At 52.3% G+C, this 15,090-nt stretch overlaps 2 protein-coding genes across 3 annotated transcripts; one reads left to right on the top strand and one right to left on the bottom strand.

Moving 5' to 3' along the window:
* Positions 1-2,430: 2,430 nt before the first annotated feature.
* Positions 2,431-11,720, top strand: PIAS3 (protein inhibitor of activated STAT 3). 2 transcript variants are annotated; one of them, XM_058538983.1, is made up of 14 exons: positions 2,431-2,536; positions 5,156-5,573; positions 5,733-5,817; positions 6,049-6,099; positions 6,341-6,431; positions 6,897-7,031; positions 7,236-7,341; positions 7,916-7,989; positions 8,126-8,286; positions 9,102-9,235; positions 9,316-9,484; positions 9,652-9,785; positions 9,969-10,006; positions 10,551-11,720. In XM_058538983.1, exons 2-14 carry the CDS (start codon positions 5,159-5,161, stop codon positions 10,818-10,820), a joined length of 1,863 nt encoding a protein of 620 aa, XP_058394966.1. In that variant the 5' UTR covers positions 2,431-2,536; positions 5,156-5,158; the 3' UTR covers positions 10,821-11,720. The 2 variants fall into 2 exon arrangements, with proteins under 2 accessions (XP_058394966.1, XP_058394965.1); XM_058538982.1 differs by lacking the exon at positions 2,431-2,536 and adding an exon at positions 3,165-3,251.
* Positions 11,709-14,319, bottom strand: NUDT17 (nudix hydrolase 17). The gene is given in 9 exon segments (XM_058538985.1): positions 11,709-11,785; positions 11,788-11,867; positions 11,982-12,134; positions 12,527-12,663; positions 12,895-12,993; positions 13,256-13,348; positions 13,496-13,521; positions 13,750-13,933; positions 14,128-14,319. Coding segments are annotated over 9 exon segments (996 nt in total). The 3' UTR covers positions 11,709-11,753.
* Between the last annotated feature and the right edge of the window lie 771 nt (positions 14,320-15,090).

Here is a 15,090-nt window from a genome sequence, read left to right as displayed (position 1 = left end):
CTGGTTCCAGGGTTTGGCCAGGAAAAAGAGCAGCTATGTAGATCAGGTCCTAGAGAAGATGAGGGTCAGCTTTGGGGTTTGTGTGGTTGGGCACAGGACTGCTTTAAGGCTGGGGGAATGGAGAGAGGAGGACTTGATGGAGAAAGGGAAGAGTGCAGCTGCCAGAGGAAGAGCATCAAAAAGGTCCAAGTCATTTCTGTTAAGGGGAACAGAACCTCTCTTTTCCTTCCTGTTCTTAGAGTTACCAAAGAATATAAAAGGACTGTTGCATGCCTGATTATATATGGAGTGTTGGGGGGAAAGAATGAAGAAACTGCCAAGAGAAGTGTCCAGAGAGGGGGAGATCATTTGGCTATGTTCAAGTATGAGTCAGGATACAGCTTTTGTAATGGAAGCCAGGGCTTTGGCTCCCTCTGGGGCCCCTGGAAGCTGATTCCAGGATGGCTGAGCTACGGGAATGGTCAGTGATGTTAATCTTAATAAAGGAGTGGAACCTTCCCCAGACCCTGGTCTTCCCAATCTCTCTCTATACAACCCCATACACTGTTACCCCAACAACGCTGAGCCCTGAAATTTTCCTTGATTTCATAAATAAATCTTTCTTTCCCAAAGTAACTCTAGTCCTAACGGTCCCCCCTTTCCTCCTGGGCTGTTTAATAGGACTTCAGTAGGAACTTATCACTCCTGTTTCACTTCCCCCTTGTTCCCCAGGCTTCAGACGTAGGAGTGCATGGGTGAAAGCAGGTGAAGCTTGGTCGGCCATGATGGGATTCAGACTATGTCTTCTAATGTCCTCCATCTGGAACTTGGCCCTGATTTGCAGTTTCCCTCCTTTATCTGGTAGGATTAACTTATTAAATTGATATTTAAAGAGTCTACTATGTGCCGGGTACTGGGGATAGAGTGAACAGCACAGAAAAGTTCTTGTCCTCCTGGAGCTTGCACGATTAGATTCAGGTGCCTGGGTTCCTAGTTTTCTGCTATCCCATAGGGATGCTAGAACTTATAACCTCAAATTAACTATTAAAGGAGATCCCTCCTTTATGAAATCGCTAGGAATCAAGGTGAGGTTGACTTTTTATTTTTACATTTTTACAGCTTTATTGGGGTATAATTGACACACAATATAAACTGCATATACTTACAGTGTACAATTTGATAAGCTTTGACATATGTATACACCCATAAAACCATCACACAATCAAGATAATGAACATATCCATCACCCCCAGAGTTCCCCTCTCTTTTTCATCCTCCTTAACCTCCTTTCCCCAAAACCACTGAAAACTCTAGAAAATACAAACTAGTCCACAATAACTTTTGATCTAGAGGACTATACAGAACAAAAAAGAAAATGAGCTCAGGGCCTGATTAAGACTCAAGTGTTGGAGGAATCACTTGGGATTTAGAACCAAATACTTGAGCTTGAGTTTATCTTGAGGTCCCACCAGTGCTGGCAGCAAAGCAGCAAGGAAAGAACCTGAGTGTCAGGAGAAGGTGGACATTTTCCCTACGGACAAAATCCACAAAGTAGTTGGGCATGGTTCAGTTCAACAGGTACCTGGGGATATTGGCAGGCTGGCACTTTTAGTTTTATGGTGTGAGTAGGGTCTCACGGGAAGGATTATACTGAAGGTTTAAGCTAAATGAGAGGATTATTCATATTATTTATTAAAGTACTCTTTTCCTATGCTGATTATAGGTTTAACTGTCTTGTCTGCTACTGTTAGACTGAGAGCTCCTGCATGGCTTTGATGTCCTCAGCACCCAACAATCTCTGAACAGCATTCCAATATTTATTGAACAAATGACATTATCATTTAGGTCCCAGCCAACTAACTATAAAATACTATGCGTTTTTCCAGGACCTAGTTTGGGTAAACTGCCCTAAAGTTGGTGCTTTCATGGCACCTGTATGTGAGCGATTAGCCTGGAAAACCTCCCTTCTGTTCACCTTCAGCTACACCAAGTGTGTGTGGTCTCTGGTGACGGTCTGTGTATTTGGGGTAGGAGGTGGCGGCCACAGGTAAAGTTGGGCTTAGGTACACTTCGGATTCTAGCAGCCCAGGCTGCTAGAAGTCTCTTTTCAAGTAGGAATCTCTTAATGTGGTCAGATCCCCGGTCCATACTGTCTTATCCGCAGCATGCCTCCGCCCCAAGCCCGTACACCAGCGTAAGGGGTCAGAGCGATAGTGAGAAGGACGAGATGCAAGAACGTCGTCTCCCCTGATCCACTCACTCGAGGAGTTAATCTCTCCAGCGACAGGTTCAGGGTCCCTCCCTCTCCCGCCCCAGACTCCGCCTCCTCCCCCCATCTTGGCGATCCCGGCGGGCTCACCCAGGAGGGGGCGGCCCCGGCCCGAGCGGTGGGCCGGGCGGAGCTCCCGCCAGGCGGAGCTCCGGCTGCAGCGTCCAGCTGCCGGACCAACCTCCAGCCCTTCAGACTGCGGGAGCGGCGCCGGGCCCCCTCCCCCCACATCCCCAGCCCACCCTCTGAGCCTCCTGAGCCCCCTCCCCGCTCCCTGCAACTGTGCTGGTAAGTCCCGCTCTCCGCACCAAACTTTTTCGCTGCCTGGTTTGAGTGCTGCGCTCGGACCACGAGCTACATTGTAGTGGGGGAGGAGGGGGGAGGGAGGACGAAGGATTGAGAATAGCCGTCTTGAAATGAACTATTCACGACTCCATAGCTTCCCTAAAATGGGTCAGATCTCACCCATTTCCCGAGTGGTAGAACTCTTGATTTTAGCTAGTTAAACTTGTAAAGAGGGAGATGAGGGTATTCGCTTTAACTTCGCTACCCCCTCCCCCATTTCTGAGATTTAGCAGTTCTCGATACTTTCCCTCCATATTTCAAGTATCTTTGGCTCCTTAAAAGCTCATCCCCTCCCAACTCTGGCGTGGCAAAGTCCCCCTCCCCCAGGCACTTCGGGTCCGCCTCCTCTCCATTACCCCCGGGAACCCCCCGATCTTTCGGGCCGTACCCTCCCTCCGGGTCTACGGGTCTTGCATACCGGCCAAAGACGTGCAGGGGCTGGGTCCGGCTGTGGAGGGAGGGGCTGAGGCCGGGGCTTGTCCGAAACCAGGCGGGCGGGGTCGGGAAGGGGAGGTGTAGGGGGCCGGACGGGGCGGAGCAGGCGGCATTTGCGGCCGGCGCCGGGGTGGAGAGTTGTGCGCCGGTCCCTGGGCCTGAGCTGGGGCTCGGGCTCCGGCTCCTGCGATGTCTCAAGATGGCGGAGCTGGGCGAATTAAAGGTACCGGCCCCCTCCCCCATCCCCATCTGGACTGAGCTCGGCGGTACGCCGAGTCAGGGAAGCGACTGAGACTGGGTGCTGAGGGCTCGGGTGCGGGCTGGAGACGTGGCGGGGACTGGCTGCTGGGGATGGGAAAGAAGTGGCTGTGGGCGAGGAAGGGGCTGCGGTGAAGCTCCGGGGGCGGGGCCGCGGGGCAGATGTAGGGGTGGGGCCGAGGGGAATTGCAGCTGTTGGGGGCCGAGGCGCAGGGGGCGGGGACACGGGGTAGGAGTCGGATTTGGTAGTAGGGGCAGATGTAGGGGTAGGGCTAGGGGGAAAAGCTCTGTAGTGGCATAGGGGGCCAAGAGATGCGACAGTAGGGGGGCAGATGTAGGGATGGAACTGGGAGGCAGATGTACGGGAGGCTCCTGGGGAAATGCAGCTGAGAGGATACAGTCTTTGGGGCTTCTATTGGGATCCGAGCCTTGGGAAGAACCAGTAGGCGGCTGAGATCCAGGGGGCGGGGCTGTGCGGGCAGATAGATCGAGGGGTGGGGCAGGAGCATCCTGGAGGCTGAGAGGAAGGTCCTGCCTTAGTGAGTCTTCGGGCAGGACAGAGGATAGAAAAGAGGGAAGTTCTTGGCAAAGCTAATGGAGAAATAAAGACAGTATAGAGGAAATAAGGATGGGGGGAAAGGTAGAGGAGCAAGTTTTTCATCACATTCCTCAAAGGGGGCCCAAAGGTATAATGCTTCCTATGAGGGGAAGAACTGTGGAGGGCTAACAAGGTCTGCCCGTGGCAGGGTCTCCTAGAGAATGACAGAAGGGAGTCCTTTAAAGAGAAAGCTTTTTGTGCCCTCCCACTATGAGGGCACAGAGTCTTGAGGGTGACCATATCCAAGGACATCTCATGGGACACCTCTTAAACCATTGGGTTCACCCCTCTGCCTCCTGCCTTTGTTCCACCTTTTGAAATGGAGCCACAGTCCTGGGCAGGTTGAGGTCTAGTCACTGGGCCCAGCTGCCTTTAGGAGAGCTCGAGATTCTGCACCCTGGCTCAGGGCCCACATATCTTCTCCTTATTCTCCCACGGCCTATGTTGAGAGCTTTGCCCTCTCCTCTTCCATCCCTATGGAGGAGGAGGATCGCTTATTTTCTCTATGTAGGAAAGAAGGAGATGGAGTAAACAGGTAGGATACCTGGACTTGGTGATTCACTGCTAACACTCTCCCTCGCCTCAAGTTTTGGTCTTGTTTCCCTCCCAGAAAAATGACACTGAGAAAGGATTTAGGGGAGGTATGAGCATTGAAGCCTGCCCTGGAAACCCTGGCCACAAAAGCTCCAGAGGCTTGGGGAAAATAGCTGAGGTAGATTGAGGTATTGGGAGGGGTGGGCTGTGAGGCACAATCCTCCAGCCACCTGGCCCCTTTCTTCCTTGTGGGACTGTCTGGCCTGAATCCTCTTCTCCCCCTCCTTCTCCTTGTCTCCTATCCTCTTCCCAGGAGTCTGGGATGGGTCTGGGAGTCTGAGAAAGAGCAGGAGAGGAGATAAGCAGCTTAAAGGAGAGTCCAGACTTGAGGCAGGGATGGAGGTAGGAGGCTGTAGTGGACTCAGAGGTGTGCCTGAGGGTGGCTTGCCATCTGCACCCTACATCCTGCCCCCACCTGGTCAACTTGCAGGCATGGGGAGATGGGGTTGCTCAAGCTCTAGGGGGTAGTGGTGAGGTTGACCTCAGGTTGCTAAAATGAGACTGAGATGTCCCTTTGGCCAGGTCGGCTGTCTGGCAGTAATCCACTGGCTGCAAAGCATCTTTCTGATCAGTACTGGAGGCAAAGAGGCATCGCCCACCTGGTAGCTCAGCCCCAGCATCTTTGACAGGACAGGCCTGTGCAAGGTAGGATTCTCAAGCTTCTCTGTTCTCCACAGCACATGGTGATGAGTTTCCGGGTGTCTGAGCTCCAGGTGCTCCTTGGCTTTGCTGGGCGGAACAAGAGTGGACGGAAGCACGAGCTCCTGGCCAAGGCCCTGCACCTCCTCAAGTCTAGCTGTGCCCCCAGCGTCCAGATGAAGATCAAAGAGCTTTACCGCCGACGCTTTCCCAGGAAGACTCTGGGGCCCTCTGATCTCTCCCTGCTCTCTCTGCCCCCTGGCACCCCTCCTGTAGGCTCTCCTGGTCCTCTAGCTCCCATTCCCCCAGCCCTCTTGGCCCCTGGCACCCTGCTGGGCCCCAAGCGTGAAGTGGACATGCACCCGCCTCTACCCCAGCCTGTGCACCCTGATGTCACCATGAAACCATTGCCTTTCTATGAAGTCTACGGGGAGCTCATCCGGCCCACCACCCTTGGTACGACTCTTTGTGGTGCCTCAGCTTTCCTGGGCTCCATGCCTCTTCCCCAAGCCTTTCTTAGGTTTTAGTCCTGTGGGATCAGCAACCTGGGATGGGGGCAAATTCTGTGGCTGCCTGAGCATGGGCTTGGGAATAACTGCCCCCTTGTGTCCTCAGCATCCACTTCTAGCCAGCGGTTTGAGGAAGCACACTTTACCTTTGCTCTCACACCCCAACAAGTGCAGCAGATTCTCACATCCAGGTACATCTCTTTCAGTCCTCCTGCCCCATCCTAGGGGGTTACCCTTGGACTCTGCTCTCTGACTCTTCTCTTCTGCCTTGCTCTCCTCCCTATCCATCCTCCTGTACCTGACTTGTCTCCTGTATGCCTCTTCTCTATCCCCTGGACATCTAACTTTCTGTGTCTCTGTCTGTTCACCCCTGCCCTCTGGGGTCACATACTGACATCTTTTCTTCTCCCTCCCTGTTATAGGGAGGTTCTGCCAGGAGCCAAATGCGATTATACCATACAGGTGCAGCTAAGGTGAGTTGATCCTCCCTCCTAGCCCTGCTGTGCTCCCATTGGGGGTCAAATGAAATAAGGGTATGACAGATACTCCTGGGAGACATCCCTGCTCCGCCACGTCTACCTCAGCCCTGGATTTTTGTTGGATGCTGAGGGCTACAGATATCTATGACTAATTTTCTGAGGTTCCCTGCCTCTCTGCCAGATTCAACTCAAGAAACTGCCTCCTACCCTTTCATGTTCTCCCACTTTTTACCAGGTTCTGTCTCTGTGAGACCAGCTGCCCTCAGGAAGATTATTTCCCCCCCAATCTCTTTGTCAAGGTCAATGGGAAACTGTGCCCCCTGCCGGTAAATATTATTTTCTTCTTCTGGAAATAACCCTTACCCTGTTTCAGTTCCTAAATGTTAACTACAGACTTATTATGAAAGAGACATGCCCAGCACAGTGCCTGGCACACAGTAGGTGCTCAGTTTACTGATTGAATCAATATAATCTAGAGTACTAAGATAAGGCTGAACAAGGGTTCTGTCAGAACCCAGAGGTGGGACAATAGTTCAACCCAAAGGTTCAGGGAAGACTTCTCAGAAGTGATGACCCCAGAGCTGCGAGTTGGGAGAACTGGGGCATCCGTATTCTTCCTCCTCAGGAACTCAGTGAGTGGGTTCCTATTTCCTATAAATCCTAGATAGTTCCCCAGTTTTGTGAGTCACTCAGTGGGCCCCCATCTCCTTGGTCAGTGAGTATGCTGGCCTTCCCTCCAGGGAGCGAGTAACTGGAGACAAGAGGTCTTGACCAGTCCCTCCCTTCCCCAGGGTTACCTTCCTCCTACTAAGAATGGGGCTGAGCCCAAGAGGCCCAGCCGCCCCATCAACATCACGCCCCTGGCTCGACTCTCAGCCACTGTTCCCAACACCATTGTGGTCAACTGGTCGTCTGAGTTTGGACGGGTGAGCATGGCTGAGGCAGGGAGCCTGGAGAAGCCTGCAGGGAGTGACGGGGAAATCATCCAGTGTCCTGGGTTGGGGAAACATTTTCCTCTTTATGAGTCTCTCTACCTTAACCCACTGTCTCTTGTCCTCGTGGGACAAAGCAGGGAGTGGGGGGATGGTGTGCAAAGCAGAAGCTAATTGTCTCCCCCCACCTCCAAGTAGAATTACTCCTTGTCTGTGTACCTGGTGAGGCAGTTGACTGCAGGGACCCTTCTACAAAAACTCAGAGCAAAGGGTATCCGGAACCCAGACCACTCCCGGGCACTGAGTGAGTAACACCTTCCCCTCTTCTCCCCTCTGATCTGGATCCAAGTCTTCCTGGCCCTCCGGTCTTTTCAATCAAACCCATACTCCTCTTGTGTCAACTTACTTCACCTCTCACATGAACCCCAACCCTCCCCCTTCCCCCTACCAATCTTCATGGTTCAGAAGTTGGACCACTCCAAGGCACTGTGACACCCTTGCATTCCCAATTATACATCTGCTTTGCACCTCACAGACCCTAATTCCAGTCCTGCTGGAATGTGGGTTCTCCAGAGTGGAAAGAGTCTTAAGGATCATCTAATCTAACCCTCTTGTGATGCTTCAATTCCCTCTAGGTCTTCTCTGCCAAAGTGTCACCCAGCTGTATTTAAGCATCTTCAGGGATGGGGAAATCCCCCTCCCTCCCCAGCCTGCATAATTCAGATCCCAGACCACCCCCATGTGACATCCCACTGGCCCCTGAAGGCTGTCTACTCAGCTGCCTCTCAGCCAGAGCTGTTTGCTTCTGGCCTCACTATATCCTGGGCTTCCTCTTCAGCCTTGCTGACCCCATGGCTCTGGCCTCATTCTTGTTTCAGTCAAGGAGAAATTGACTGCTGACCCGGACAGTGAGGTGGCTACTACGAGTCTCCGGGTGTCACTCATGTGCCCGGTGGGTACAAGGGAGAAGAGAAGGGGGAGGTGGTTTGGGTTAAACCTCTGGACTCAGATGAGGGTTCTTAGGGCTGCTAGAGTGAAGCTCTCTGGGATGTGGGGACCCAGCTGACCAGAGAACTTGTCTCTCTCAGCTAGGCAAGATGCGTCTGACTGTCCCCTGTCGTGCCCTCACCTGTGCCCACCTGCAGAGCTTCGATGCTGCCCTTTACCTACAGATGAATGAGAAGAAGCCAACGTGGACATGTCCTGTGTGTGATAAGAAGGCTCCCTATGAATCGCTTATCATTGATGGGTAGGGCCATTATGCATTCTGTTTCCTCTTACCTAGGACATCCACTGGGACCACCCCCTACCCCTCTCTTTCTCTATGACTATATATAGAGAGCATACTTCCCCTCCTATGAACCTCAACTCTTAATCTATTTATCCCTTTTATATATTATATATATATATAAAATAAAGAGGATAGATTATTTATATATATATTTCGAACATTGAGGACTTCCTACATACTAGGCATTGTGCTGAGCACTTTGCATGCCTTATTTCATTGAATTCTCATAATAAGACTAGGAGATAGGTACTGTCATTACAGATGAGGAAACTGAGGCTTAGATTATCTTGCTCCAAGTTACACTGTTAGTAAGTGGCAGAGCTAATGTATCAAACTGTTATAATATATTGCCTATAACAACTGGACCTCTCACTGAGCACAGCAATGAAGTTCTTTTGAGGGGCTGGGTGTGCTGCTAGCTAGTCCTAACCCCCTTCCAGAGCCTACGTTATGGTTCCTGTTCCCAGTGCCCTTTTTGAGATGGTTTATGGAGTTCTGTATCTTTCCTTCTTACTGTCTTGTTCTTAGTACTACATGAATCAGGTGCTTAGAATGTATTTATTTTAAAATTTAGCATTTAAAGTTTTCAAAGCTCTTTTACATACCTTACTTTATTTGATTCCAGCCACAACTCAGAGAGGTCAGTAGGGTGGATAATATCCCTACTTTAGAGGAGAGGAAACTGAGGTTCAGGAAGGTGAGTCCCAGAACTCCCTGGCTACTGTTCCAGCCATCTCCCAGCCCCATGAATTCCCATCTCTCTCCTCCTCCAGTTTATTCATGGAGATTCTTAATTCCTGCTCGGATTGTGATGAGATCCAGTTCATGGAAGATGGATCCTGGTGCCCAATGAAACCCAAGAAGGAGGCATCTGAGGTTTGCCCCCCGCCAGGGTATGGGCTGGATGGTGAGTGACCCCCTGTCCCCCAGCTGAGCTAAGTCTTGGATGGCCTCTTCTCTGAGACACAGTCTTCTCACTACCCACAGGCCTCCAATACAGTCCAATCCAAGAGGGCAATCCATCAGAGAATAAGAAGAAGGTTGAAGTTATTGACTTGACAATAGAAAGCTCATCAGACGAGGAGGACTTGCCTCCGACGAAGAAGCACTGTCCTGTCACCTCAGCTGCCATCCCGGCCTTACCTGGAAGCAAAGGGTATGAGGAAATAGGCTGAGTCTATAGCAGAAGGGACAGAGGAAAAAGTCAGGAATCCTTTCTGATCACTGGGCAAACCCTGGGCCAGAGAGGGGACTTAGTGGGCTGAGCTGAGTGAGGCCATCTGTGGTTCGCTGGCTGTCCCAGCTCCTTCTCTCTCCTCACAGAGTCCTGACATCTGGTCACCAGCCATCTTCGGTGCTACGAAGCCCTGCTATGGGCACGTTGGGCGGGGATTTCCTGTCCAGTCTCCCACTACATGAGTACCCACCTGCCTTCCCATTGGGGGCCGATATCCAAGGTATGACACTGATCACAGGTGGGGCCAACACTGCCACATCCTCCCCAAAACCAGATCAGAACCCCCGCTCCTTTTCAAAGTTTTCTGGCTCTCTTGCAAAGGACCACAATCCAAGGAACTTCTTTGTTTTTTTGGTGGTGCAGGGGTGCAGGAGGTTGATTTTAATTTTTCTTTTCCTACCAGGTTTAGATTTATTTTCTTTCCTTCAGACTGAGAGTCAGGTAAGTGGTTCCTTCTCCTCCCATGAAGATCTCAGATCTCTGAAGCTTCCTTTCTAGGCACTGATGGGTCCCCTCCCTCTCTCATTTTCCCCAGGACCTAAATCTGCTTCTCTGTGAGGGAAGGGGGGATGCAGGCAGTTTATTTATTTGTCCTAGGCCCCAATGGTACTCCCTCGGATTCTCACCCGTCTTCCTCGATCCCCCGTTACTGTTCTGTCTCCGGAGTTTTTACTGTAGTTCTGCCCCTGCCAGCTCACCTCCTCATACCCATGTGCAGTGGGTGCCTGCCCCAGCCGGACATTCCACACATTTCAGACGCCCACAAAGCCAAGAGCCTAGCAAACTGGAGGGGCTGTCTCAAGGCAGGGAATAGGGGTGGCGTGTGGGGAGGTAGGGGGACGAGTCAGAGAGAGGCTCTCCTGCTTCTCAGAGAATACCTTGGGATCCAGTGGGGTTGATTTAGCCCATATATTTCTGAGGTGAGTGATTGGGAGGTGGGTAAAGTCAGGATAAAATCTTAAACTCTGCCCTTGATTCCTCCCAGCACTATGGTCCTTCCTCCGTCATCACCTCACTAGACGAACAGGATGCCCTTGGCCACTTCTTCCAGTACCGAGGGACCCCTTCCCACTTCCTGGGCCCACTAGCCCCCACATTGGGGAGCTCTCACCGCAGCACCACTCCAGCACCCCCTCCTGGCCGTGTCAGTAGCATTGTGGCCCCTGGGGGCGCCTTGAGGGATGGGCATGGAGGACCCCTGCCTTCAGGTCCCTCTTTGACTGGCTGTCGATCGGACATCATTTCCCTGGACTGAGTCCGCTGGATTACAGAAACTTCACTGCCTCCAAATACTCAGCAAGTATGCTGTGGAGTCCGGACCCCTGGCCACTCTGACCTCTCGGGGCTTTGGCCAAAGGCCAGAAAGACCTTCATGGACACTTATTTTTGGCTTCATCTCTGCTTGACAAGGCCAGCACCCAAAGGGTTAATATTTAACCTCTTTTTAAGGACATTTGGGGTCTATTTTTGGAAATGTTCTTTAGATGGCCGGTACATTCCTTTGGGTATGTTAACCCAGGCAGTGGGAGGCAAATGGGATGGGATGTGAGTTGGGGAAGGGCTGAATCCTTAGCCTTGACTGTCTAGAGCCTCGTGGGGAAAGGACCCTTCTCTCGTCCCCCAGAAGCCCTCTCTTCCCATTCTGCAAACCCATGGGTCGGTTCCTTCCCCACATCCATTGTCTCTTCACGTCCATTCCATTCTCTTTGGCCAAACAGACAGGTAGAGAAACTGAGACAGGCAGACACACGGACAGAGAACTCTATTTTGGGTTGCAGATTTTTTGTACATAAACAAGAAAAACCAAAATACTCCAAAGATGACTTCCCCTGCCTCCTACTTCCCAGTGTGACTGAGGGGGAGGATAAGGCCTTAGCCCTGATCCCCAGGGCCTGGCCTATCACCTGGGTCTCTCTCTATTTATATATTTAAGTTCACAATGTTTCTTATGCCGACCAGCCTAGGGACTGAGCTTCTAGGGCTTCTGTGGTTAGGTCTGGCTCGTTCTGCACCTTTCCTGGGAGGTGGGAGGACCCTTGCGCTCTCCCCAGTCTCCTTTTTCAGGCTTCAGGGCCTAGGACCTATGTTGTAATTTTACTTTTTATTCGCAAAGTTGTAGCAAAGTTCTTACCCATAATAAAGGTTGTGAATGTTTTGTGAGTGTCACGGAGGTGGGCTGGGGAGGGGACTACGCACTTCGTTTTCCAGATCCCTGGTTTGGGGGAGGGGGTCCATGATCTCTTCTTCCTTTGCTGGCCCTGGATCCACGTGGGCTCCACTTTCACATGGTAGGGGTGTCACACTAAGGATTTCCAAGAGCAGTTGTTCTTTTTTCCTTCCCCTCCCCCATGCACAGAAAAACACGAGAGCATTCAGCCCAACCCTGTGGAGCCCTCAAGTCCTTCTTCACCCTTACCTGCCCAGATGTTGCAGCCAGAGACTGAGGGCGAACTTGGTCCCAGTGCTCACTCTCTCTTTGCTTTCTGCTGTGGTTGGGGTCGTCCGCAGCAGTGTGGACAGGGGCAGGGCCAGAGGTCGAACTCCTCCATCCTCCTCTACTTTCACTGCACTGCACAGTGACCACTCTTGTCTGGGTTGTACCTTGTGGCTTAGCCCACTTCTGTATGCATTAGGTCATCTAATTCTCCCGGCCACCGCAGGAGAGGGGTGGGTGGGTGTTAACTTCATTTTATAGAAAGGAAACAGGCTCAAAGAGGGTTAAATGACTTGCCTCTATGAAAGAGTGGGACTCAATCCCGGGTCTTCAGTGCTAGCCAGTTGGAGCAGGAACCCTTGGAGTTTGACGGGCAGTGTCTTTGATCTAAGTGCTCTCTTCATTATCAGTTGACCAACTCACTCCCTAAATCTCTCCCACAACACAAAATTCTCCCCTGAGGAGGGATAGAAGCTGAACTTCTCAATGTGTATGTGTTGGTGGGTCAGGGAGAAGCTCCTACGTACAGGACAGAGGGTGGTAGGTCCTGAGGGAGATGTCTGGGTGTCTCTGTCCCATCCTCTGTGGCAGCCACTGCAGCTGCTACATCTGGTCCCAGCCACAAAAGCGCGCTCACCTCACTTGGGTTTGGTTGGATCCAGACCTGGGGCCAGACATGTTGATCCCTTAGTCATGGCCTTTCTTGGGAGGCCTGTTCTTAATTGCAGCCTACCCTCAGGTGGAATGGAAAGAGACTTGGGGCAGGGGAAGGGGGAGAGGCTATTGGATTTCTTGGTTATCTCTGACCTTCCCTTTCCCTGACCTTAGTCACAGTCCCAGAACCAGTCTGCTGGCCTCCTGAGCCCCCATTTCCTTCCTCCACTGCCAGCCCTACCTGCAGCTGCTGCTGTGACTCCTGGGAGACCAGAAGTAGATATAGAATGTTGTGATGGTTTTTGGGGAGACCCCAGCTCAGTCTAGGAGGGTAGGCAGACTAAGAGAGAAGAAAACAGCAAAAGTGAGAACTTCCTGTGTCTCTTTGAGACTTTGTAAAAACAGCTGAGGAAGTGGAGGATAGAGATGGTGCAGGAGGGACAGGGTGAGGATTGTGCGTTCAGGGACTCCAAATCACCAACACTCCATCGTTTCCCCTGTGGCCAAGGCAGGTAGGACTGTTCTACGGGTTCTGGTGGGTTAGAAGTTGTTGAGGGCTCTTGGTTAAATAGGAAGGGACCTCTCCCAGGTCCCTGTCTCACCTCCCATAACCCCAGAGGAACCCAAGAGAACTGGCCCTGGGGCAGCTGTAGTCCACTCTCCTCCCAAAGCTCTCGAAGCCCTCCGTGCAACAGATGGAGTGAGAGAGGGCAGGTTAGAGAGGCCAATTCCTGACTCCTCCAACTACTTTGTTTGCCCCTCCCTCAGCCTACACCCAAGATGGTCCCAGACAGGTGTCTTGGTTCAGAGCAGGGTGCAGGTTGGGTCAGCTGACTGGTTACCTCTTCATCCAGTTCCACATGCCCACCTGCAACAACAGTGGGACCAATAGGTGAATGGTGGTGTTCTTGGGTAGGGACCCCTACTATTTACACTGCTCCTCCTCCAGTGGGTGAAAAAAAGTTGCAGCCCCTTGTGATTATGGGACATACCACATTTCTGGGCCTACTTCTCTGTCCTGAGACTGGGAATAGCATTGTGGAGTGAAGGACAAGATTCTTCCCTGGATTTGGGGCCTTGTCCTTAAGGCACTCACCTGGGGGTACCCAGAGGTTGGGAGAAACGCTGAGGGCGCGGATCCTTCGGGTCAACAAGACAGTCTGGTCGCTGGACTGCAGCATGACGGCCACACCCAGATCCACGTCTCGATTCTTGGGCAGCTCTGGCCCCGAAGCCCTGGGCTGCTGATCCAGGGCCGCAAAGGGGCAAAAAGGGAGTGGCTGGCGAGAGGAAGCCGCTTGGGTTAAGGCTTCAGAAGCGGGGCGGGGCATTCAAAAGCTGGGCGACGTCGCGCGCGGTGGGGGAGGAAGCAGAGGCGGACGACTGGTCAGGCCTCTGGCCGCCAGCTCCCACCCGATCCCAGTCCCTGCCTTGGGCCCTTCACTCCCCCCGCTGGGTTCCGCCTTCTCCCGACCTGGAGCGGAAGCCTGGCCGAGGCGCCTGGGAAAGGCCTGGCCGAGAGGACGAGCCGTCCTCGCTTCAAGCCGCAGTACGTGGGCCACGGCCCGAGCCCTGACCCGGCGCCCGGGAGGCCACACACACTCTGCGTGAAGCTCGCCGACTCCGGGCGCCCGGACAGGAGCAGCAGCACCCGCGCTGCCGCCATAGCGCGGCTCTAGGGCCGCTGCGGCCCGCCTGACGCCCTCTGGTGGCCCAAGCGGCACTTCCACTTGGAGTGTTCCGCGGGGTCGGAAGGAAGCCAGGCTTCCCAAACATCCTCGGGAAATTTAGGCTTAACACTTGGGGATGATCCGTGGTTGTAATGTTAATAAATGACAAAGGAGAATACCTCTAAATCCTCAGCTCCTCTCTTCTTCTCATCTTTTCTGTTTAGGACAACGATCCCCAGACTGAATGATTTCTGGACTCATGTCACCTCCCACCAGCCACAGTCTGAACCCTAAGCACCCCTCCATAGCACTCTGCACACCTATCCGTTATAGCAGGGATCACCTCGAATTAATTACATCTGTCTCCTAGCCAGACACTCGGGAAATATTTTTGACACCTCTCCTTTCTTTCTTCTCACTCAAATGGCAACCAAGCGCAGCAGATTCTGCTTCCTTAAACTTTCTCAAATCCAGGTCTTACTCTCCGACCTCCATTGCCTTAGTTCAAACATTCCTCATATTCTGCCTGAAATATTATCCCAAGTCTCCAAATAGTCCTGCCCTCACCAATTCATTCTCTACAGGGTTGCCAGAGTGATCTTTCTAAAACACAAATCTGATCGTTTTGCTTCCCCTTGCTTTCAGGATAAGAAGAGATACTTAGCACAGTGTAGCAAAGACCCACCAGTCCTTGCCCCTACCTGTCTCTCCAGCCTCGATTCTAGCAGGCCTTATGTCCTATTTTCTAGTCATATCCTATCTGCAGT

The sequence above is a fragment of the Diceros bicornis genome, chromosome 4 (assembly GCF_020826845.1).
Source record: "Diceros bicornis minor isolate mBicDic1 chromosome 4, mDicBic1.mat.cur, whole genome shotgun sequence".
In the NCBI taxonomy this organism is placed as follows: Eukaryota; Metazoa; Chordata; class Mammalia; order Perissodactyla; family Rhinocerotidae; genus Diceros; species Diceros bicornis.
The sequence above is the reverse complement of the archived record's forward strand: the minus strand, read 5'-3'. Positions and strand labels throughout refer to the sequence as shown.